The sequence below is a fragment of the Nicotiana tomentosiformis genome, chromosome 2 (genome assembly GCF_000390325.3).
Source record: "Nicotiana tomentosiformis chromosome 2, ASM39032v3, whole genome shotgun sequence".
NCBI classification, from domain to species: Eukaryota; Viridiplantae; Streptophyta; class Magnoliopsida; order Solanales; family Solanaceae; genus Nicotiana; species Nicotiana tomentosiformis.
Window position 1 is genome coordinate 40,928,854 of NC_090813.1, and position 24,782 is coordinate 40,953,635.

General features: G+C 37.2%; 1 protein-coding gene and 1 long non-coding RNA gene across 2 annotated transcripts in view; one reads left to right on the plus strand and one right to left on the minus strand.

Moving 5' to 3' along the window:
• Positions 1 to 227: 227 nt before the first annotated feature.
• LOC104095211 (uncharacterized) lies at positions 228 to 14,108 on the minus strand. Its single transcript, XR_686089.4, has 3 exons — positions 13,753 to 14,108; positions 12,952 to 13,026; positions 228 to 943 (listed from the first exon to the last, which is right to left on the minus strand). It is a non-coding gene; the product is annotated as an uncharacterized lncRNA (long non-coding RNA).
• Positions 14,109 to 14,789: 681 nt separating this feature from the next.
• The window catches only part of LOC104095212 (uncharacterized), a 30,919-nt gene continuing 20,926 nt past the window's right edge, over positions 14,790 to 24,782 (plus strand). The window contains exon 1 of the mRNA XM_018770445.3: positions 14,790 to 15,388. Within this exon, the coding sequence (XP_018625961.1) occupies positions 15,127 to 15,388 (262 nt within the window). The 5' untranslated portion in view covers positions 14,790 to 15,126. The remainder of the gene's footprint in view (positions 15,389 to 24,782) is intronic.

Sequence of the window (24,782 nt, forward strand, 5' to 3'; positions counted from 1 at the left end):
ATTTATTGATTGAATATTGTAGCATTCTCATGGTTGTGCATTGATTCCATTTAAAATTATAGAAAGAAATACTGTTTGTAAATGAATCTACTAACAATTTCGTACACTTTAGTCTAGAAAGACAAAAAAGAAGAGTTGCACTATATTCGGGAACAAATTTGTACCAACAGAACGTAATAGAAACAAATTTAGAGGAATCTAAATGTAATGCAAAAGAACACTGGGAGTTAGATTTTAGAAATTTGATGTAGAATTGAATACTTTCCAGCTATAGCTCAGTCCAGATGTTCACAAGACAAACTACAGTTTTCAAAGGCAGAAAGAAAAGAAAAATACTCATTTTCCAGCAGCATAATGCATAAATCTTCCATGTACTCCTCCTCATTTACTTCTGTTTTATCCCTAAACCTTCTATATGATGTTAGTCTTGTAGTAATCCGTAGCCTTCATTACTAAGATCAAAATAATGTGTGCTTCAAACATATTACTATATTATCCACGCAAGTAGGATAAAAGAAAGCATGTATCATTGCTTTCCAATACAAGACAATTTTTCTTTGACAATTGAGATCTTGTAATCTCATTCTTACATTAAGCATGACTTTCAACTTCCATTTGAAATATGACTTTTGTGGTCATTCATCAAACTCCTCCAAATTAAATTTATATTCTCTGCATTCTGCTTGGTAAACCTCAGTCACACTTTCATCAAAACTTCCAGGTATACTATAAGTTTTGGAGCTATGTACCCTCAAAAAAAGTCTTCAAACAAATATATTCTTCTTTAGTATCAAAAGGAAGCTAAAACTTTTAACTAAATGATTACGAGAACACACACTCTGCAACCTCATGACAAAGAATGCAGACCCTCAAAACCATTTTAGATTTTTTTTTTTATCCTCCTCATTCATCTCGTGTGTATATGCTCCTAATATGTTCAGAGCTGCATTGAACAGGTTCAGAATTAGGAATAAATACTTATATCCATAAAGTCACAAAATATTTATCAAGAAAGAAAACGAAGATAAATATTTAATTATGGACTACTTATGATAGAAGAATGGTATCGGATAATAAACAATGCAGCGGATGGCAGAGTAATTGTTTTCCCTAGCCACTTGCATAATGGCATATAAAATCAGATAGTATACTCCATTTTTTTTTAATTTACGCCATCTGATAGATCTTTTTGAACAAAAAATTGCAAACCAATTACATGTAATAATCATGGCCCGAGGACATCGTGACATTATTAAGCCATATTTTTCAGAATAAACTCCATATTACTTCCACATATTTAGAAACAAATTCTATATCTTATGTTATAAGCTGGATAGTGGTAATCCGAATTTTCTTTGGAATATTGTAGAATAGGCAATTGAGCAGTATGAAGAATGAAGTTCTACGAGGAAAAGCAAGACTCATGAAAAATAATTATAAAGAAAAACCAAAGATGGAAACTCCAGTTGAAATGAACTTCAGTGCAAATTCTTTATTTAGGAAGGTATAGACCGGGATTATACAACATGATCATGAAATAGGATGCATGAATTTATTGAAAAATTAAAGTCAAACGTTAAGTTGTTTGCTTCATATGCCAACAAACGAAAAGATTCTTTGAAAGTCCATAGGAAAATAAAAAAAGGCTAAAGAAGTATCGAAGATTGACTCATTATATTTAGGCTTCGCATTATATTGCATCATAATCTGATGCCTTCGAATAGAAGAAGCTGAGAATGATCTAGTGACAGAAAGCATCCAATAGAGACACCGCAAAGAAAATTACAAGTTAGAAAATGCGAGCCAAAACTCTTCTTATCTTGTGATGACCCAAAATGTCATCTTTAAATTTAATAAGTAATTCTGTGTTCTAAGACCTCAAAAAGCACCATGTATCATTTCTCGATTTGCGTGCGCAGTCCGTAAAATTTTTCGGAAAGTTTTCATGTGAAAAACGGATTAAAATGTGAAATAGAGCTTTAAAACTCAACTGAGTTGACTTTGATCAATATTTTTAGCAAACGGACCCGGATCAGTATTTTGACAATTTCGGTAGGTCCGTATCGTGATTTGAGACTTGGTCGTATGCCCAGAATCGAATTCCGAGGTCCTTAACCCGAGATATGGAATTTTGATAAATATTAGAAGCTTGAAAGTTTAATGATTTTTAAGAAATTACTGATGTAGGATTTATTGACCTCGGGTCTGTATTTTGGTGCCGGAGCCCGGTATAGGTCCACTATAATAATTATGACTTGTCTACCAAATTTGGTGAGAATCAGAGTTGATTTGACATGATTCGGACGTCCGGTTGTAAAAATATAAGTTTTAAAATTTTCTTGAAAATTTCCTTTGATTTGGTGTCTGATTCGTAGTTCTAGGTGTTATTTTGGCGATTTGATCACGCGAGCAAGTTCGTATGATATTTTAGGACTTGTGTGCATGTTTGGTTTGGAGTTTCGGATAGGCTACAGGATGATTTTGAACTTAGAAAATCTGGTTTTTTGAGCTTCTGCTGTCATCTGGTGCATTGTGCTCCGCGATCGCAAAGCCATTCTTGCGATCGCGAAGAGTAAATTGTAAGTAGTGAGTTTTACCCTTCGCGTTCGAGAAGATAGGCACGTGATCGCGGAAGGTAAACTCCCAGTGCACTGCGAACGCAAGGGACCAGATGCGATCGCGTAGAAGGAAGGAAGGCATCGCGTAAGGCTGGAAAAATGTACTCCGCGATCGCGTAGAGTTAAAAGTCTGGACAGCCAAAATGTGCTTCGCGATTGCGAAGCCATTCCCGCGATCGCGAAGAGTAAACTGAACCTGGGCAAAAGTTGTTCTACGCGATCGCGAACGAATTTCCGCAATCGCGATGAGTAAAAATCCCAGAAACAGAACTTAAGTTCTAGAAGTGGGGTTTCGACCCATTTTCAACTCTTTTCCATTTTTGAGATCGGGTAAGGTGATTCTTGGGCGATTTTTACAGGAAAACATTGGGGTAAGTGTTCCTTATCCTATATTGATTATATTTTATGATTTCATACTCATTTATATCATGAATCCGTGAATTTATGGAAGAAAAATCAGATTTTTATAAAATCTTCCAAAAATGAAAAATTAAGATTTGAAGGTCCATTTGATATCGGAATTGGACAATTTTTGTATGGTTGAACTCGTAGCAAAACGGGTGTTCGGATTTCGTAATTTTTTCCGGGATTTGAGACGTGGGTCCCACTATCGAATATTTAAATGAATTTTGGATTTTTATCCGGAAAATTAGTAAATTCATATGGAATTAATTCCTATGATTAGTATTGAATATATTAAATTATTTGTGAATAGATTTGAAGCTTTCGGGGGTAAATTTTTAAGGAAAAGTTATGGTTGAATAATTGATTGGAATTTGCAAAGCGAGGTAAGTGTCGTGGTTAACCTTGACTTGAGGGAATAGAACCCTTAAATTATTTGTTATGTGAATTGCATGTGAATGACGTATAGGCGAGGTGACGAGTATCTATACGTCGTCAAATTAATTTTTTGCCTGCTTACTTGAAAAATCATAAATTATTTTAAATCATAAATTAATTATTATAATAATTATTTCTCTCCTATTCTTTGTCAAATATTAATTCTTGAATTCCTGCATTAATTGTTGCATGCTATTTGAATTATGTATTTTAATTGTTATTTGACATTTAGCATATTAAATATTAAACTACCTAATTTTTCTATGATTTTTATAATAAATTGTTATTTGTCATTGTTTGGTTCATAAATAAATTATAATTATTGTGTGCCTTGATGCTTAATAATTTCTCATTGGATGTGATATTTATTGGAGTAAGTTTTATTACATTTATGAGTCATTTAAAATTATATTGGAGGAACGGGTTGCACGCCGCAACGGAAATGAAAGTATATATATATATATATATATATATATATATATATATATATATATATATATATATATATATATTGGGGGATCGGATTGCACGCCGCAATAGATTTATTTAAAAGTCAATATTGGGGGATCGGATTGCACGCCGCAACAAAATTATTTAAAAGTCTATATATATACTTGATTGAAATAAATATATAACAGACTTGATTAAAAGGAATATATATATATATATATATATATATATATATATATATATATATATATATATATATATTGAGAGAGCGGGTTGCACGCTGCAACTGAATTAAGTGTGAATATATTGTGAGAGCGGGTTGCACGCTACAAAAGAATTGGTTGAAATGATAATGGATTATGACTGCTGAGTTGGCTTCAATTATTATAAATGAGGTCACCTGTTTTATTTCTATTATTTGTTGTTGTCATTAATATTGCGTACAGGTTAATGTAAGTGAACCGCCTTAGCCTCGTCTCTACTTCGTCGAGGTTAGGCTCAGTACTTACCAGTACATGGGGTCGGTTGTACTGATACTACACTCTGCATTTCTTGTGCAGATTTCGGAGTTGGTCCCAACGGCGTACCATAGACTTGCTCGGATTTCAGCTATTCGGAGGAGACTTGAGGTATAACTGCATGGCATCCGCAGTTCTAAAGTCCTCGTCTATTTTACTTTAGCTGTGTGTTTATTTTCAGACAACTTTATGTTATTCAGACCTTTATTTGTATTTATTCTAGAAGCTCGTGCACTTGTGATACCAATTCTGGGATTGTATTTAGACACCGTTATTTTTATGAATTATTCACTATATTTCAAACTTTGCTTCCGCATTTGTTTCTTTGATTATTAATAATTTAAAAATTGGTTAATATTATTCTAACGTTGGCTTGCCTAGCAAGTGAAATGTTAGGCGCCATCACGGTCCGAAGGTGGGAATTTCGGGTCGTGACAGTTGGTATCAGATCACTAGGTTACATAGGTCTCATGAGTCACGAGCAAGCTTAGTAGAGTCTGACGGATCGGTACAGAGACGTCTGTACTTATCTCTCAGAGGCTATGAAGTTTAGGAATAATATCACTTCTTCTTATTCTGTCGTGCGATTTTATTCTATCATTGATGATTGAACCATTCTACTCTTATTCTCTCGCAGATGTTGAGAACACGTAATACCTCTACCGATAGATAGGGACCAGAACCCTCAATGGAAACTATGGCTAGGGGTAGAGGTCGAGGTCGTGCTAGAGGCCGAGGTAGAGCTCAGTCCATAGCTCGAGCAGCTGCACCTGTTGTAGAACCTCAGGTGGACCTTCAGGATGAGGTTCCAGTTCAGAATGTACCAGTTGGACCAGTTCAGGTCCCGGAAGGATTCATAGCCACTCCAGTACTTCAGGACGCTCTAGTCCGTCTGGTAAGTCTTATAGAGGGCGTGACACAGAATGGTACATTTCCAGTGGTACCAGCCGTCTCACAGGCTGGAGGAGGAGCACAAACTCCCACTACTCCCGCTCTGGAGCAGATGGCTGACCAGAATCAGGCTCCAGCAGTCCCGCCAGTTGGGGTAGTTCAGCTAGTTGTTGAGGCACAGACCGGTGATAGGCCCGCCATGTCTTTTGAGGCCTTATTGAGACTGGATAAGTTTACTAAGCTCTTTCCGGTTCACTTCAGTGGTACACCTTCTGAGGACCTACAGGATTATCTTGAACGCTTCCACGAGGTGCTGTGAAACATGGGTATAGTTGAGACCAATGGGGTTGATTTTGCTGTATTTCAGATGACGGGATCCGCCAAGAGGTGGTGGAGAGATATTACATTGACCAGACCAATCGGATCGCCTGCACTTACCTGGGAGCAGTTCTCTCAACTATTTCTGGAGAAGTTCCTCCCTATCACACTGAGAGAGGAATTTCGCAAGCAATTTGAGCATCTACATCAGGGCAGTATGACTGTTACTCAGTATGAGTCCCGTTTTGTAGATTTGGCCTGCCATGCTCTCCTTTTACTACCTATGGAGGGGGAGAGAGTGAGGAGGTTTATTGAGGGACTCACTCACCCTATCAGACTTCAGATGGCCAAGGAGACCGGAAGTGAGATTTCTTTTCAGGCGGCTGCTAATGTCGCAAGGAGGATCGAGATGGTTCTTGCACAGGAGAGAGGGCAGAGGTCCGATAAGAGGCCTTTTCAGTTCGGTGGTTTCAGTGGTGCCTCATCTGGAGGCAGGGGTAATTTTGGTAGGGGTCATCCTCCCAGACCATTTCATTCATCACTCCATGCATATCCCAGTGCTTCAGGGAGTTACGATCCTATTATGCCTTACTCTGGATAACCGACATTCAGTGCACATTCAACTTCTATCAGTGCTTCAGCACTCCAGAGTTATTACAGCGTTTATCCGGCCTATTTGGGTCAACTTCAGCTTCAGCAGCCACGACATCAGGATGGGTGTTATGAGTGTGGAAACATTGGTCACATCAAGAGGTATTGCCCTAGATTGGCGAGTAACAGATCTCGGCAAGATTCTCGTGCCATCATACCGGCACCGGTTGCTTCACCGCCTACTCAGCCAGCTAGAGGTAAGGGTCAGGCAGCTAGAGGTGGAGGTCAGGCCATTAGAGGTGGAGGTCAGACCGTTAGAGGTGGAGGCCAGCCAGTTAGAGGCCGTCCCAGAGACACAGTTCAGAGTGGTGAGGCCCAGCCCCGATTTTATGCTTTTCCAACTAGGCCTGAGGCCGAGTCATCTGATACTGTGATCACAGGTATTATTCCAGTTTGCCATAGAGATGCTTCAGTTCTATTTGATCTAGGATCTACATATTCCTATGTGTCCTCCTATTTTGCTTCATATTTGGTTGTGCCTTGTGATTCTCTAAGTGTTTCTGTGTGTGTATCTATACCGGTGGGAGACTCTGTTGTAGTAGATCATGTCTATCATTTGTGTGTGGTTGCTATTGGTAATCTTGAGACTAGTGTGGATCTTCTACTTCTTGATATGGTAGATCTTGATGTCATGTTGGGTATGAATTGGTTGTCCCCTTATCATGTTATATTGGATTGTCATGCCAAGACAGTGACCCTAGCTATGCCGAGGTTTCCTCAATTAGAGTGGAAAGGAACTCCTGATCATTCTGCCAGTAGGGTTATTTCTTATATGAAAACTCGGCGTATGGTAGAGAAAGGGTGTCTAACTTATTTGGCTTATAATCGTGATCCCAGTGCGGATGTCCCTTCTATGGACTCAGTATCAGTTGTTTATGAATTTCCAGAATTATTTCCTGCAGATTTGCCAGGGATGCCACCCGACAGAGATATTGACTTCTGTATTGATTTGGCTCCGGGCACTCAGCCCATTTCTATTCCACCATACCGTATGGCCCCGCCAGAGTTGAAAGAATTGAAAGAGCAGTTACAAGACTTGCTTGATCAGGGATTCATTAGACCCAGTGTCTCGCCCTGGGGTGCATCAATATTATTTGTAAAGAAGAAAGATGGCTCTATGCGGATGTGTATAGACTATCGGCAGTTGAACAAGGACACTATCAAAAACAAATATCCTCTGCCAAGAATTGATGACTTATTTGATCAGCTTCAGGGTGCCAAGGTATTTTCGAAGATCGATTTGAGGTCTGGTTACCATCAGTTGAAGATTAGGGCCTCTGATGTCCGTAAAACAGCTTTTCGAACTCGGTATGGGCATTGTGAATTCCTAGTGATGTCATTTGGATTGACAAATGCCCCAATAATATTTATGGATTTGATGAATCGGTGTTCAAGCCTTATTTGGATTCTTTTGTGGTTGTATTCATTGATGATATCTTGATTTACTCCAGCAGTCGAGAGGAACATGATCAGCATCTTCGAAGTGTGCTTCACACCTTGAAGAATAATCAGCTATATGACAAGTTTTCAAAATGTGAGTTTTGGTTAGACTCAGTTACCTTTTTGGGGCATGTTGTATCGGCAGAAGGCATAAAGGTGGATCCTAAGAAGATTGAGGCTGTTCAGAATTGGCCTAGACCTACTTCAGTTACAGAGATCCGGAGTTTCCTGGGTTTAGCAGGTTATTATCGTCGGTTCGTGGAAGGATTTTCATCTATAGCAAGCCCATTGACCAGATTGACCCAGAAAGGTGTCCCATTTAGATGGTCAGACGAGTGTGAGTTGAGCTTTCAGAAGCTCAAGACCGCTTTGACTACGACGCCAGTGTTGGTATTACCCACAGGTTCAGGATCGTATATGGTATATTGTGATGCATCTCACATTGGGCTTGGTGCAGTATTAATGCAAGATGGCAAGGTAATTGCATATATGTTGCGTCAGTTGAAAGTTCACGAGAAGAATTATCATGTTCATGACTTAGAATTGGCAGCCATTGTTCATGTGCTGAAGATTTGGAGGCATTACCTCTACGGTGCGGCACGGTGATGCCAAACAGGTTGCTGTGGGGCAAGATGGGGTTCTGCGAATGCAGGGTCGTATTTGTGTGCCTATTGCGGATGGGCTTCGTGAATTAATTCTGGAAGAAGCACACAGTTTCAAGTATTCTATTCATCCAGGTACCGCCAAAATGTATCAAGATTTGTGGCAACTTTATTGGTGGAGGAGAATGAAAAAGGATATAGTTGAATATGTCGCTCGGTGTCTGAATTGTCAGCAAGTTAAGTAAAAGCATTAGAGACCTGGTGGTTTGCTTCAGAAGTTAGAAATTCCTAAGTGGAAATGGGAGCGTATCACTATGGATTTTGTTGTTGGGCTCCCAAGGACTCAGAGAAAATTTGACGCAGTTTGGGTCATTATGGACAGGTTGACCAAGTCAGCACATTTCATTCCACTGGCAGTTACCTATTCTTCAGAGAGGTTAGCTGAAATTTACATTCGTGAGATTGTCCGCCTTCACGGTGTGCCCGTGTCTATTATTTCAGATCGAGGTACGCAGTTTACCTCACATTTCTGGAGGGCTGTACAACGTGAGTTAGGCACGCGGGTGGAGTTGAGTACAACATTTCATCCACAGACAGACGGACAGTCAGAGCGAACTATTCAGATATTGGAAGATATGCTCCGCGCTTGTGTTATAGACTTTGGAGATTCTTGGGATCATTTCTTTCCACTTACAGAGTTTGCTTATAATAATAGCTACCAGTCGAACATTCAGATGGCTCCATATGAGGCATTATACGGAAGGCGATGCCAATCGCCAGTTGGTTGGTTTGAACTGGGAGAGGCTCGATTGTTGGGTACCGATTTGGTACAGGATGCCTTGGATAAGGTCAAGATTATTGAGGATCAACTTCGCACAGCTCAGTCTAGGAAAAAGAGTTATGTCGACCGTAAAGTTCGTGATATTGCATTCATGGTTGGAGAAAGAATATTGCTCTGGGTTTCACCTATGAAAGGTGTAATGAGGTTCGGAAAGAAGGGCAAGTTGAGCCCTAGGTATATCAGACCCTTTGCAATTCTTGAAAGGGTGAGTGAAGTAGCCTACAGGCTTGCATTACCACCTAGTTTATCAGCGGTTCATCCGGTGTTCCATGTGTCTATGCTCCGGAAATATCATAGTAATCCGTCTCATGTGTTAGATTTCAGCTCAGTCCAATTGAACAAAGATTTGACTTACGAGGAGGAGCCGGTGGCTATTCTAGCCAGGCAGGTCCGACAGTTGAGGTCTAAGAGTTATCCTTCAGTTCGGGTGCAATGGAGAGGTTAGCTGGTAGAGGCATCTACCTGGGAGTCCGAGTCAGACATGCGGAGTAAATATCCACACCTTTTCTCCAGCTCAGGTACTTTTTTCTAACTCCGTTCGAGGACGAACGTTTGTTTTAGAGGTGGAGAATCTGATGACCCAAAATATCATCTTTAAATTTAATAAGTAATTATGTATTCTAAGACCTCAAAAAGTACCATGTATCATTCCTCGACTTACGTGCGCAGTCCGTAAAATTTTCTGAAAAGTTTTCATGTGAAAAACGGATTAAAATGTGAAATAGAGCTTTAAAACTCAATTGAGTTGACTTTGGTCAACATTTTTAGCAAACAGACCTGGATGAGTGTTTTGGGACTTGGACGTATCGTGATTTGGGACTTGGACGTATGCCCAGAATCGAATTCCGAGGTCACTAGCTCGAGATATGGAATTTTGATGAAACATTAAAAGCTTGAAAGCTTAATGATTTTTAAGAAATTACTGATGCAGGATTTATTGACCTCGGTCTGTATTTTGGTTCCGCAGCCCGGCATAGGTCCCACTATAATATTTATGACTTGTTTGCCGAATTTGGTGAGAATCAGAGTTGATTTGACGTGATTCAGACGTCCGATTGTAAAAATATAAGTTTTAAAGTTTTCTTGAAAATTTCCTTTGATTTGGTGTCTGATTCGTAGTTCTAGGTGTTATTTTGGCGATTTGATCGCGCGAGCAAATTTGTATGATGTTTTAGGACTTGTGTGCATGTTTGGTTTGGAGCCCCGAGGGCTCGGGTGAGTTTCGTATAGGCTACGGGATGATTTTGAACTTAGAAAATCTGGTTTTTTGAGCTTTTGTTGTCATCTGGTGCATTATGCTTCGCGATCGCGAAGCCATTGCTGCAATCGTGAAGAGTAAATTGTAAGTAGTGACTTTACCCTTCGCGTTCGCGAAGATAGGCACGCGATGGTGGAAGGTAAACTCCCAGGGCACTGCGAACGCAAGGGACCAGATGCGATCGCGTAGAAGGAAGGAAGGCAGGAGCTAGGCACGTAAATTGTGCTTCGTGATCGCATGAGCATTTATGCGATCGCGTAAGGCTGGAAAAATGTACTCCACGATCGCATGAGCATTTACGCAATCGCGTAGAGCTAAAAGTCTGGGCAGCCAAAATGTTCTTCACGATCGCGAAGCCATTCCCGCGATCGCGAAGAGTAAAATGAACCTGGGCAAAAGTTGTTCTATGCGATCGCGAACGAATTTCCGTGATCGCGATGAGTAAAAATCCCAGAAACAGAACTTAAGTTCTGTAAATGGGGTTTCGACCCATTTTCAACTCTTTTCCATTTTTGAGCTCGAGTAAGGCGATTCTTGGGCCATTTTCACAGGAAAATATTGGGGTAAGTGTTCCTTATCCTCTATTGATTATATTTCATGATTTCATACTCATTTATATCATAAATCCGTGAATTTATGGAAGAAAAGTCAGATTTTTATAAAATCTTCCAAAAATGAATAATTAAGATTTGAAGGTCCATTTGATATCGGAATTGGATAATTTTTGTATGGTTGAACTCGTAGCGGAATGGGTGTTCGAATTTCGTGAGTTTTTCAGGGATTTGAGATGTGGGTCCCACTGTCGAATATGTAAATGAAATTCGGATTTTTATCCGAAAAATTAGTAAATTCATATAGAATTAATTCTTATGATTAGTATTGAATATATCGAATTGTTTGTGAATAGATTTGAAGCTTTCGGAGATAAATTTAAAAGGAAAAATTGTGGTTGAATAATTGATTGGAATTTACAAAGCGAGGTAAGTGTCGTGGTTAACCTTGACTTGAGGGAATAGAACCCTTAAATTATTTGTTATGTGAATTTCATGTGAATGACGTATAGGCGAGGTGACGAGTGTCTATACGTCGTCAAATTAATTGTTTGCCTGCTTACTTGAAAAATCATAAATTGTTTTAAATCATAAATTAATTATTATAATAATTGTTTCTCTCCTATTCTTTGTCAAATATTAATTCTTGAATTCATGCATTAATTGTTGCATGCTATTTGAATTATGTGTTTTAATTGTTATTTGACATTTAGTATATTAAATATTAAACTACCTAATTTCTTATTGATTTTCATAATAAATTATTATTTGTCATTGTTTGGTTCATAAATAAATTATAATTATTATGTGCCTTGATGCTTAATAATTTCTCATTAGATGTGATATTTATTAGAGTAAGTTTTATTACATTTATGAGTCGTTTAAAATTATATTGGAGGAACGGGTTGCACGCCGCAACGGAAATGAAAGTATATATATATATATATATATATATATATTGGGGGATCGGATTGCACGCCGCAATAGACTTATTTAAAAGTCAATATTGGGGGATCGGATTGCACGCCGCAACAAAATTATTTAAAAGTCTATATATATACTTGATTGAAATAAATATATGACAGACTTGATTAAAAGGAATATATATATATATATATATATATATATATATATATATATATATATATATATTGGGAAAGCGGGTTGCACGCTGCAACTGAATTAAGTGTGAATATATTGTGAGAGCGGGTTGCACGCTACAAAAGAATTGGTTGAAATGATAATGGATTATGACTGCTGAGTTGGCTTCAATTATTATAAATGAGGTCACCTGTTTTATTTCTATTATTTGTTGTTGTCATTAATATTGCGTACAGGTTAATGTAAGTGAACCGCCTTAGCCTCGTCTCTACTTCATCGAGGTTAGGCTCAGCACTTACCAGTACATGGGGTCGGTTGTACTGATACTACACTCTGCACTTCTTGTGCAGATTTCAGAGTTGGTCCCAGCGGCTTACCATAGACTTGCTCGGATTTCAGCTATTCGGAGGAGACTTGAGGTATAACTGCATGGCGTCGAAGTCCCCGTCTATTTTATTTTAGCTGTGTGTTTATTTTCAGACAGCTTTATTTTATTCAGACTTTTATTTGTATTTATTCTAGAAGCTCGTGCACTTGTGACACTAATTCTGGGATGGTATTTAGACACCGTTGTTTTTATGGATTATTCACTATATTTCAAACTTTGCTTCCGCATTTGTTTCTTTGATTATTAATAATTTAAAAAATAATTAATATTATTCTAACGTTGGCTTGCCTAGCAAGTGAAATGTTAGGCGCCATCACTGTCCGAAGGTAGGAATTTCGGATCGTGACATATCTGCAAGCCAGAAAGAATAAAAACTAATGGAGCCATATGCAGAACTCCAATAGTACCAAAAGTAATTAAATAGAAGTAGATCTCGATACAAAAAGTTTACTAAAAAAGAAAGAGTGAAGAAGGAAGACATTACCAATTAATGATGATAGATGCTGATGTTTTGCTCCAATTACACAAAAAATGATTCGCTTCCAATTTTTAAGCGAATCTACAAGAAAGTGAAGCCAAGTGACTAAAAGATTGAAATTTTGGTGACGACATATAATGAAAACACAGTCCAACATCATTTTCCCTATTAAAATATGAAGAGAGCAAAAAGTGAAGATTATTATACAGTCAAACCTCTCTATAACAGCCTAATTCGTTTCGAATGTTTTTGGCTACTATAGTGAAGTGCTGTTATAGATGACATATATTATAACATATTATAATATTCGGTTCCGAGAATAACTCAGGTTTTATAGTGAATGACTATTATATAAGGATGTTGTTATAGAGAGGTCTGACTGAATTTGAAGTAGATATTATAGATCAAAATTTCTAAATATTGTACAAATGCCTGATAAACTAACTATAGAAGGAGTAAAACATCTCATTAATTCAATCATTGTTCTGGATTGACCATACTGCAAGGTTTATAATATATAAACCTGACAAAAAATGTTTTAAGGAAAGCTAAAGCGGGACTACATAAGAGTTTGAATAATAAATTATCAGTGATAATTATTATGCTCCTATCAAATTATTTAACTCTTCCACAGAAAATTCTAATTAGCAAAATGTCAAGCTTTAATCGAGCAAAAATGTATATTTTTGGTTATGAGAAATCCAACTTAAGCCGATATACAAATTGCCAAAACATAATAACCGGTGAAAAGGGTGTCGTTTGCGCAGTATATATACCATGAAACACATAAATAGAAAAAGAGTGTACCTTCTCGAAATCTATTGAAGGATCCATGGTGCAATCGAATTGTGCTTTTTCGCTGTTGCTGGTCCTTTTCATGTTCTCCTTTGCTATTCAATGATGATTATGATGAACGTTAGTATGCCTTGAATTTTAAGCATTATTCCGTAGGTTCATCGCTAATTACAGATCTTTAATCGAAAAGAGGGAAGAGAGATTACTGTTCGAAATTGCCATTATAATTAATGAAAGGAAAAAGACACGGTTTGGTTGAATTTGATCGGCTGCCATTATCAACGAAGGAAGTAGAAACGGTTTGTTTAAGAAGGTTAATCGGTGGCTTTTCTTTGGGTTTTATTGGTTAATTAATGAGGTAATTGGGTAAAATATTGGAGAAAATCCCATAAAACGGAGAAAAATGGAAAAGGCAATTGCTGGTCAATGAGTCATGCCACGTCACCGGGCTTACTTTTCTTTTTAGTCTTTCCAAAAAATATCATCTTTTGATATTTAAAAAAATTAACTTTAAATTTTTCTTTTACTCTTAACGAGATGATTTATAACCACACAAATATTTTAGATCACAAGTTTCAAATTTTTTTCTTTTTCTTAAATTACTTGCCTAGTCAAACGATGTCACATAAATTGGAACAAAGTGAATATTATTTTCCTAGTGTAGGGTTTTCTTAATTTATCTAATTTGAAGGAGGGGTCCCAAAGGCAAGTATGAAACACTACTTATCTTATGACTGTTATTGGCCTACAATAATGGAGGGTCAATAATGTTAGAAAGAACATGGATGAAGGATTTTCTCAATTAATAAATTGGAGCTAGATCTTACGTTGCAATCTAAAATAGGTAAATATCAGTCAACAATTTACATTCAAAGTGATCAACAAAATAAACATAAAATCTTTGGAGATTATCATACAAACAATAGAGACAAAAATATTTATTCCTAACTACGTGAGCATTAATTGGTAGGCAGAGTTATCCTATACATATACCGATAAACGGTAACAAGTATATGATAAATAATTGAGATACAAGTAAGTTGGTTCGGACACCATTATTATAAAAATAAAAGTATTACAACCTAAAAGTTTCATTTGTAATTACACTATTTTAGTAATTACTGTCAAATTTAATCTATTATCCTTAACAATAATGAGAGAAAAATGACTGTCTGACTGTCTATCGAGGAAAATCTAAATTGGGCAGTCCTTGCCAAAAAATAAAGAGAGAAAAAAATTTAGATTTGGTGGTTCGTACATTAGCCATTACTCTCTGCATATATAAACCTGTGCATTAATACAGAGTATTCCTGCATAACTACCTTATAAATAATACAGAGTATTAATACAGAAGTTCAATGGAAAGATCTGAGCGGAAAAGTAGTGATGGTGACAGGGCGTCCTCAGGAATTGGGCGAGAGTTGTGTCTCGACTTGGCGAAAGCCGGCTGCAGCATCATTGCTGCTGCTCGTCGTGCTGACAGGCTCAAATCTCTCTACGACGAGATCAATTTACAGGGCCCCACCCCGTGCATTCGCCATGGAGCTTGACATCACCGCCGACGGTGCTACCATTAAGGCCCCCGTACAAATAGCTTGGGACGCCTTCGGAGGTATCGATGCCTTGGTTAACAATGCCGGAGTTAGAGGTTGTGTATTATAAGCTTCTATATTAGTACTTGTTGATAGTAATTACTCCTCCCGTCCCATTGATGTTGTTTGACAATGAAGAAAAGACTTTTAAAATTTAAGGTCCAAAATAAGTTATAGATATTTTTTTAGTTATAAATCATCTTACTAAAGATAAAATGAGAAGTTTAAATTAAAGTTACTCCTAAATAATTTCTAAATATTGGAAGATACCATTCTAATATTTATTCTTACCTGCAAGCATAAGTAAGATCAATCCTAGTTGGTCAGTCCCCCATGATATGGCTTCTTGCTTTTTATTGGTACAGATCGAAAAAGAAAGTGTATCATATAAATTTGGACAAATTAAATTACATAATTTAAAAAATTTCTTGGCTATTATTTATTTTGTCATATATATGCCTTATATATGCATAGGTAGTGTGAGCTCTTCGGTGGATTTTTCGGAGGATGAGCGGAACCATACCTTTAATACAAACCTAAGAGGGGCATGGTTGGTTTCCAAATATGTTTGTAGGCGAATGCGCGATGCTAAACAAGGCGGAGGATCTGTAATTAGTACTTCTTCAGCTGCTGCTTTGAATCGGGTAGTGTATCCGGGGAGTCTTGCTTACACTTCTTCAAATATGGCGCTTGACATGCTCACTAAGGTACGTACTTATGTACTAGCTAGTGTTAGTAGCAGAGCCTACTGTTAAAATTATACTGTGCCAATAGAGTAAAAAAACTTAAATAATGACAAGCAGATGATGGCCGTTGAATTGTGAGTAGACAAGATTAGAGTGAACTCAATTGATGGGTCCATCTCATTCAAAAGTCAAAATAATAGTCATGTGTCTAAGGAAAATATTTGGCTGAGAATTTCTTTGGTTTGATAGCTAACTTTCTTGAATATTTTTGGTTTGGTACTCAACTTTGTTGAATTTCTTTGGTTTGGTAGCCAACTTTGTTGAATTGTGTGTTACATCTAAGTTTCAATGATGACAATTGTGCAAAACTAAATCCTATCTACTTTGATTGTAAGAGGAAATGAGATCAAAGAAAAGTTAGTAATGCTAAATCAAAGGAGACGATGCTAGGACAAGAAGCTAAAAAAAAGGAAACCAAATCACAGAAGATTCAGCAGAAGCTCAAGCCAAGAAGACCAAGAAGGAAGGACGGAAGCAATGGGAGACAATTTGAGTGGGAAACACAACATAGTGGGAGACAATTGGAAGTGCTGCTCCTTTCTTTGATAAAACATGAAGCACTCCTTGGATTAATTAATCTACCCCACAAAATGGAGACAATTTGAAGTGTTGCTCATTTCCTCAATAAAGCATGGAGCATTCGACATGGAACAGAGCACTCCTTGGATTAATAAATCTAGCCCATCTCTCTTGAAGGAATCAAAAACACCTTTCTGGAATGAAATACCAATACACAACAATACTCGCCTATAAAATATGGCAAACTCAAGGATTGAATTATGCAACTACAAATACTGTCTTCTAAGTCTCTCTAGTTCTTAATACAAGTACTGTATTCTTAAGTCTACAAGTGTCATAAAAGATAGAAAGAGTTAGAATACAAAAGAGAGTTGTGTCAATATCCAGAAATTATTGTTGCTAAACATTGTTGCTGGTGAACGAGATAAAACCATCACTATTGTAATTATTTATCAAGATCTAAGAGAACCATTGTGACCCAAGAAAAACTGGACGTAAGTACCACGCCGGTACCGAACCAGTATAAAAACTGTTGTGTCTCATTTTGCTTTCAATTCATTGCATTCTTCTCTATCTTATCAATGTATTGTACGAAAACTAGTCGACTAAACTCAAACTTAGTCAACTAAGTTTTAATAGTCCACAATTCACTCCCCCCTCCCCTTTTACTTTCAATTGGTATCAGAGCCAGGCTCACAAACTTTGCTTAAAAGCTAGTGAGGAAAAGATCATGGGATCAAACACAGTCGTCGGTGCATTATTTCAAGAAAGAACCTCTCATGTATGACCTCCATATTTCAACGGACAATATTTTTCTCACTGGAAAGTTCGTATGGAAACATACACTATATCATATGACATCAAAGTTTGGCATGTTATCAAAATGGGAAATCTCCCAATTCCACCAAAGAAAGATGCAAATGATCAAGTCATTATATCAACTGATCCACTTGACTTAGATTATTACACTCATGAACAAGCTATTGTTATAACTGTGAATGCCAAAGCAAAAAATCTACTGTATAATGCTATCAGTGGAGAAAAGTATGACAAGGTTCCAAGCTGTGAAACTGCCAAGGAAATGTGGGATAAATTGGAGATCACATTTGAAGGAACCAACAAGTTAAAAGAAACAAGGATCAATCTTCTAGTTCATGACTATGAGCTATTTCAAATGAAGGATGGAGAATTAGTGAAAGAAATATTCTCCAGGTTCAGCAAAATCCTTGGAGATCTAAAATCCTTTAGTAGGCCAATAAAGAGCGAAGAACAGGTCAGAAAAATCCTTAGAAGTCTACCCACAATTTGGCAGCCCAAGGTTATTGCTCTAGAATGTCAGGACCTTGATAAAATGTCTTATGATGAACTTAGAGGTGATCTAATTACCTTTGAGAAAACTCACTTGGACAGGCAAATTCAACAATAAAAGAAGAAAACAGTAGCCTTTAAAACAACTGTGGTTGAACCAGAAAATGAAGAGGAAGAGGAAGGAGGAGAACGGGATGAAAATATAGCCATGCTTTCCCAAGTTGTAGCAAGCATGATGAGAAAGAACAGATATAGCAGAAGAGGAAAATCAAACTTCAGAAAAGGAAGGACAAATAATGAAAATGATAAAAATGATAGAAGATGCTATGAATGTAGAAAACATGGACACATTCAAGCTGACTGTCCTGTATTAAAGAAGAAACTCAACAGGAACCTTCAAAAGAAGAAGTTTTTTGGAGCTTGGAGTGATGAAGAAGAATCTGACCATGAAGAAATTGCAAATATGTGTTTCATGGCCATTAAAGAAGATAGCAATGAGGACTCAGGAGAGCTTGGGCTCATGAAAGACAAAGGAGTAGATGAGGAAGAAGGCTCAGGTGAACTTGGTCTTATGGAAGACGAGGGAACCAATGAGGTACGTCTTCCTACGTGTCCCAACTATTAAGAACTTCAAGAATTTGTTGATATTGCTCTTGCATATATTGAAAAAGTTTTAAATGAACTCAGAAAAATCCAAAGAGAAAAAAAAAGACTGGGCCTTGAAGCTAGAAGTTTGTGAAATTGAGCGTGACATGCTTCAAGATAAAGTAAATGACTTCAACTTCAACTGAATGGATTATAAAAATCCACTAGTCATAGTTTCGTCAAATCAAATCAGATTACGCCTCATAACTCTTTGATTAGAACTAGAAACTCCCATGCATGCTCTAACTGTGGTAAAAATGGTCACAACACTAACCAATGCAGGAACAAAATTAGAGCAGAAAAAGGCTCTGAAAATCCCAATAATCCGTCGTGTGTTTATTGTGGAAAACGTGGTCACACTTCTAACCATTGCAGGTTCAAGGACAACAGGAGATGAGTCTGGCGACCTAAATCCTCTAGTCAAGCTAACACTCAGAAATCTAACCATTCAGGACCCAAACAGGCTTGGCTACCTAAAAACAAGTAATCTTGTTTTGCTGGAACACCTCAAGAAGAATCGAAAAGGAAAATGGTATCTTGACAGCGCGTGTTCTAGACATATGACTGGTGACAAACAATTATTCAAAACAGTCACCAAACTCGATGGAGGAACATTTACCTTTGGAGACAAATAAAAAAAACGTAATTGGAGTTGGAAAAGTTCCTCTAAGCTCAACATGTGATGTGCACAAAGTATACCTTATTGATGAACTCGGTTACAATCTTCTCAGTATTAGTAAACTATGTGACAATGATTATGAGGTTCATTTTAAAAAACATGACTGGTTTATAGAAGACAAATCAGGTAAAGTTATTCTTTCAGGTAATAGAAACATGAATGCCTATACTATCAGTAATGTAGATAGTCTTGGTAATCAAATTTGTCTTGCTTCTGTGATTGATGACCCTTGGGTTTGGCATAGAAAGCTTGAACATGCTAGCATGTATACTATTCAAAAACTTTCTAAACATGATCTTGTCATTGGTCTTCCAAAGCTAGATTTTTCAAAAGATCATATTTGTGATGAATGTCAACTATGAAAACAAACTCGCTCATCTTTCAAAATCAAAAATATTATTTCTACTACTAAATCACTTCAACTATTGCATATGGATTTGTTTGGTCCAACTAGAACTTCTAGTATAGGTGGTAGAAAATATGTTTTTGTCATTATGGATAATTTTTCTCGATTTACGTGGGTTATTTTTCTAAGTCATAAAGATGAAGCCCTAAGGAATTTTGAAGTTTTCTATAAGAAGGTCCAATGTGAAAAAAGATACTACATTTCCACTATCAGAAATGATCACAGAGGAGAATTTAAAAGCAGAGCTTTTGAAAACTTTTGCAATGACCAAGGAATCTCTCACAACTTCTCTTCACCAAGATTGCCTCAACAGAATGGAGTGGTAGAACGTAAAAATAGAACCTTACAGGACATGGCAAGAACTATGATTGTGGAAAACTCTCTACCTAACCACTTCTGGGCAGAAGCTGTGAGCACAGCATGTCATATTATCAACAGGTGTTTGATTCGACCCATTCTTAAAAAGACTTCATATGAGCTATGGAATAGTAAGAAACCCAACATCAGTTACTTTCATCCTTTTGGATGCAAATGCTTCATCCACAATAATGGAAAGGACAATCTAGGTAAGTTTGATCCAAAAAGCGATGAAGGTATATTCCTTGGATATTCCCCCTCAAGTAGAGCATATAGAGTTTACAATAAAAGAATCTTATACATTGAAGAATCAATTCATGTTGTTGTTGTTGATACTAACCCTCGCTCAAGGAATGAAAGACTTCCTGAAGATGAGGAAATTTCTATTGTTCCAAAGTGTGTTGTTGTAGGAAAAGACTGTCAAGATGAGTCAGCTGGTCAGTCAAATCAGTCAACTGAGGAACATAATGAAATCCAAGAATCTTCTTCAACAAAACAATAGACTACTGAGGAAGGGGAACCAACCACACACATCCCAAATGAATGAAAAAGTAAACTTGGATATCCTCACAAATTCATTATTGGAAATTCACATGAAGGAATCACTACCAGAAGATCTCAAAAGCCCAACTCTCACATGGCTCTAATTTCTCAACTTGAGCCAAAGAAAGTGGATGAAGTACTGAAAGACGTTTACTGGATCAAAGCAATGAAAGATGAACTTGATCAATTTGAAAGAAATAAAGTGTGGAAACTGGTTACAAAACCTTCAAGTGCTTCTATTGTAGGAACCAAATGGGTTTACATAAATAAGTTAAATGAATCCGGATTAGTGGTATGAAATAAAGTACGACTTGTTGCGCAAGGTTATTCTCAGCAAGAAGGAACCGACTACGATGAAACATTTGCACTTGTAGCAAGATTGAAATCTATTCGAATATTACTTGCCTTTGCACTCATAAAGGATTCAAACTATTCCAAATAGATGTAAAAAGTGCATTTCTAAATAGATACATATCTGAAGAAGTTTACGTAAAGCAACCTCCTGGATTTGTAAATTATACTCTCCCAGATCATGTATATAAGTTGACTAAAGCTCTATACGAACTCAAGCAAGCTCCCCGAGCCTGGTATGAAAGAATAAGTTCCTTTCTTCTATTTCAAGGTTTCAAATGAGGTAATATCGATACAACTCTGTTTATTAAGAACTCAAATTCAGGTAATCTTATTACTCAAATTTATGTTGACGATATTATTTTTAGAAGTCCTAAATCTGTTCTATGTGAAGAATTTGCTCATTCTATGAAAGGAGAATTTGAAATGAGTATGATGGGAGAGCTAACTTACTTTCTTGGACTACAAATCAAACAGTCTCTCAAAGGGATCTTTATCAGTCAAACCAAGTACATCATGGAGCTCATAAAGAAGTTTGGTATGGAGAATGCTAAGCACATTGGGACTCCAATGAGTCCAACAACTATGCTTGATGAAGATAACAATGGAAAAAATATTGATGAAACTATGTATAGAGGAATGATTGGATCCTTATTATATCTCATTGCTAGTCGACCATATATAATGTTCAGTGAGTGTAAATGTGCAAGGTTTCAGTCGGCTCCAAAGGAATCCCATCTTACTACTGTTAAATGCATTATAAGATATCTTATTGGGACTTCTGAATTAGGATTATGGTATGCTCACTCTAACAATTTTGTCTTGAAGGGCTTTTCAAATGCAGATTTTGCAGGTGATAAGATCGACATGAAAAGTACTAGTGGCACATGCCAACTGTTGGGAAATGCACTAGTTTCCTGGCATAGCAAGAAACAAAATTGTTTTACCTTGTCAACAACTGAAGCAGAATATTTAGCTGTTGGAAGTTGTTGTACACAAGTTCTTTGGATCATGCATCAACTTCTCGACTATGATTTATCTCTTACCTCTACTCCTATATTTTGTGATAATACTAGTGCTATATGTTTGGCAAAACATTCTGTGCATCACTCCCGAGCAAAGCATATATAAATCAAGCATCATTTTATCCGTGATCATGTTGCTAAAGGTGATATTGTATTAGAATTCATTATTACTGAATCTCAACTTGCCGATATTTTTATAAAACCTCTTTTAGAAGAAAGATTTTGTCTACTATGAAAAAAGATTGGCATCATGTCTATTTTATAAAACAAATCTTTTGTATATGTTTAAAATATTTTATTTTCCTTCTTATGTGTGTTTAATTTTACTTTGATGCAAGTATAATTATTACACCTCCATCAGTACCGTCAAAACATCTCCTCAGAAGAGTCACTTTCTTCTGAATCCGTCCTTTCCTTTAACAACACAACTCTTCAACCTTCCCAACGCCTAGATAAGAACCCTCTTCTCTCCCTATCACTCTTCATCCTCTCCAAAGAAACCTTCACCATGGCAAAAATAAACCTCTCATCTTCCACTGCCACCAGACGAAGCAGAAGGTTCCAGAAAACCTTTAACCCTAAAGAAACTGTAGACATGGAATCATCCATCGACTCAGATTTTCTCAAAACCGACAATGAAAGCAGTAGATCTTCTGATGACCTTCCCATTAGTCAAAAATGGTAGGAAAGAGGCCCATGGAGCAAAACACCAAAAAACTACATGCAAGAAAGGGAAAGTGGAGAGTACATAATTTGGGCCAGAGGACATTAATCTTCTATGAACCAAGTGAGAAATCAAGGTTTGAGTCCAACAAGTCAAAATCTATGGCTTATGGACGCACTGTAAGTCTTTCTCTTATGAAAAATCTAAATTGTGATGTGATTGTTGTTTTTTATTTTCAATGTCCTTCCTCTCTGTTCGATAATATTGGGACCTCCGTGTATGAAGAGCTTGTGAGAATGTTCTATGCAAATTTATTTGTGAATGACAAAGATGACTTGGAGTCCATGGTTTTAGGCACTCGAATTGTTCTTGACTCTTATTAATTTGAGAAGATATTTTCTGCTAAGTTTAACGGGTATGAGGTTTTTGTGCAAAATTCCTGGCCAAAAGACTTTGAAGTTTCCTTAGAAGAAGTAAAAGCCTTCCTGTCTGATAATCCTCCCGACATTGGTCCCAAAAATTTAAAGTTTGAACACCGGGTTTTGGCCCACATGATAGCCACCATTTTACTTCCTAGAACTGAGTCCCTCAGCACTTTATCTACCAGAGATATCTTTGTTCTTTACTGTCTTGTGAACGATAAATGACTCAACTGGTTTGTATGGATTCGTCAATATATGCTTGAAAGTGTGAGGGATATATCCTCTTCTGCTGCTTGTCTACCCTATGACCTACTTATCTCACATATTCTTGAAGTTATGAAGGTTGATTTGGCACCTTTCACACCCAAGCCTATTACCAATACCTATGATAAGACAGCCTTTTCTATGATGGGTTACACTTTAAGTGATGATAGATGGGTCAAGTGCGCCAAAGTTGAAAGTGTCCCAGCGCAGGTTGAAGCTCCCACTGAACCACTAGAGTCTCAGTCAATTGCCTCTCAAATTCTTCAGCAGATTCAGCAATATCTAGATGGTGTAAAACTCATGCTCATTGAAATGAAAGAGCAGGTAGACAAAATCAGGATCGGGTCCAAGTCTACATTACTATTGAGTAGTCGATGCAGTTTTACCCAACAAGGTTGGGATCGAATCCAAAGGGAGTTAATTGATTTGGAATTAGGTTTATATCTAAGTCTAGATGCGTGTTTTGTTCCTAATTACGCTTCCACACATTTTGGTTTTGATTCTACTTCTAATTCTATTCTATTTTATGCAATGATTAAAGCTAAGTACAATATTTTTGATGTTAGTTTTCAAGTGTTTAAAAGGACTAGGGTAGTGACTTCCACCTGGGTGGACATCTAACGGGTAGTAAGAATCTAGGGCAAGCTTGATTAATTTGGGGTCGTGATATAGCTATCTCACCCAAGTACTCACTCTATACCTCTCGATAGTTTGAGTGATTTTGCCCAATTTGGCTTTCTCAAGTCCAAATGGGTATTCATGCAAGTCGCGTGATATTAGCTCAAGTCGGGTATTACTATCTATAGGTTTAACCTTTTAATTGGGGCTATCAATTTCTTGAGTTCACCCCAATTCCTTGTTATCCTAGTTTTCCTAGACTTACTCCCTCTTTTTCAAGAAGAGACTAAGTCATAAAGACATGAATCAGTGTTTGCAACCACTAATTTTACAATTCTAGCAAGAACTAGGCTAAATATCACTAACCCATAAACATTCAAACCCTAAAATTCAGTACCCATCAAATACCCACCCTAGGGTTGGATCACAACCCTAGCTATGGGTCTATCTACTCATAGAAATAGCAGAAATCAAAGATGAAAAGAAGATAAAATTCATAATACTAGATTAAAAGATGAAAATCTAATGTTAAAAGGTGAATCTAATACAAAATTGCCCAAAAGGGAAGTTCCAGCCGTCTCACGTGCTCAGCAAATACACAACATAACCTAAAAATGACAAAAAGTTCTATTTATACTAAGCCGAAATTTTCGAACAAAAATACCCCCGCGGAGGTTACGCGGTCGCGTAATTCTGACCGCGGCCGTGTAATTCTGATTATGGCCCGCGTTCTTCACTTCTGGATCTGGGTTTCGTGGACCGCGTAATTTCCATCGCGGTCGCGTAGGAGACTTCCGCGGCCGCATATTCTTGATGCGGACCGCACTTCTTGTTTTTGCTTAAAATGTAAGCTCTCTGAACTTCAGCAACCGCGGTCCGCTTAATTCCAATCGCGGCCTCGTA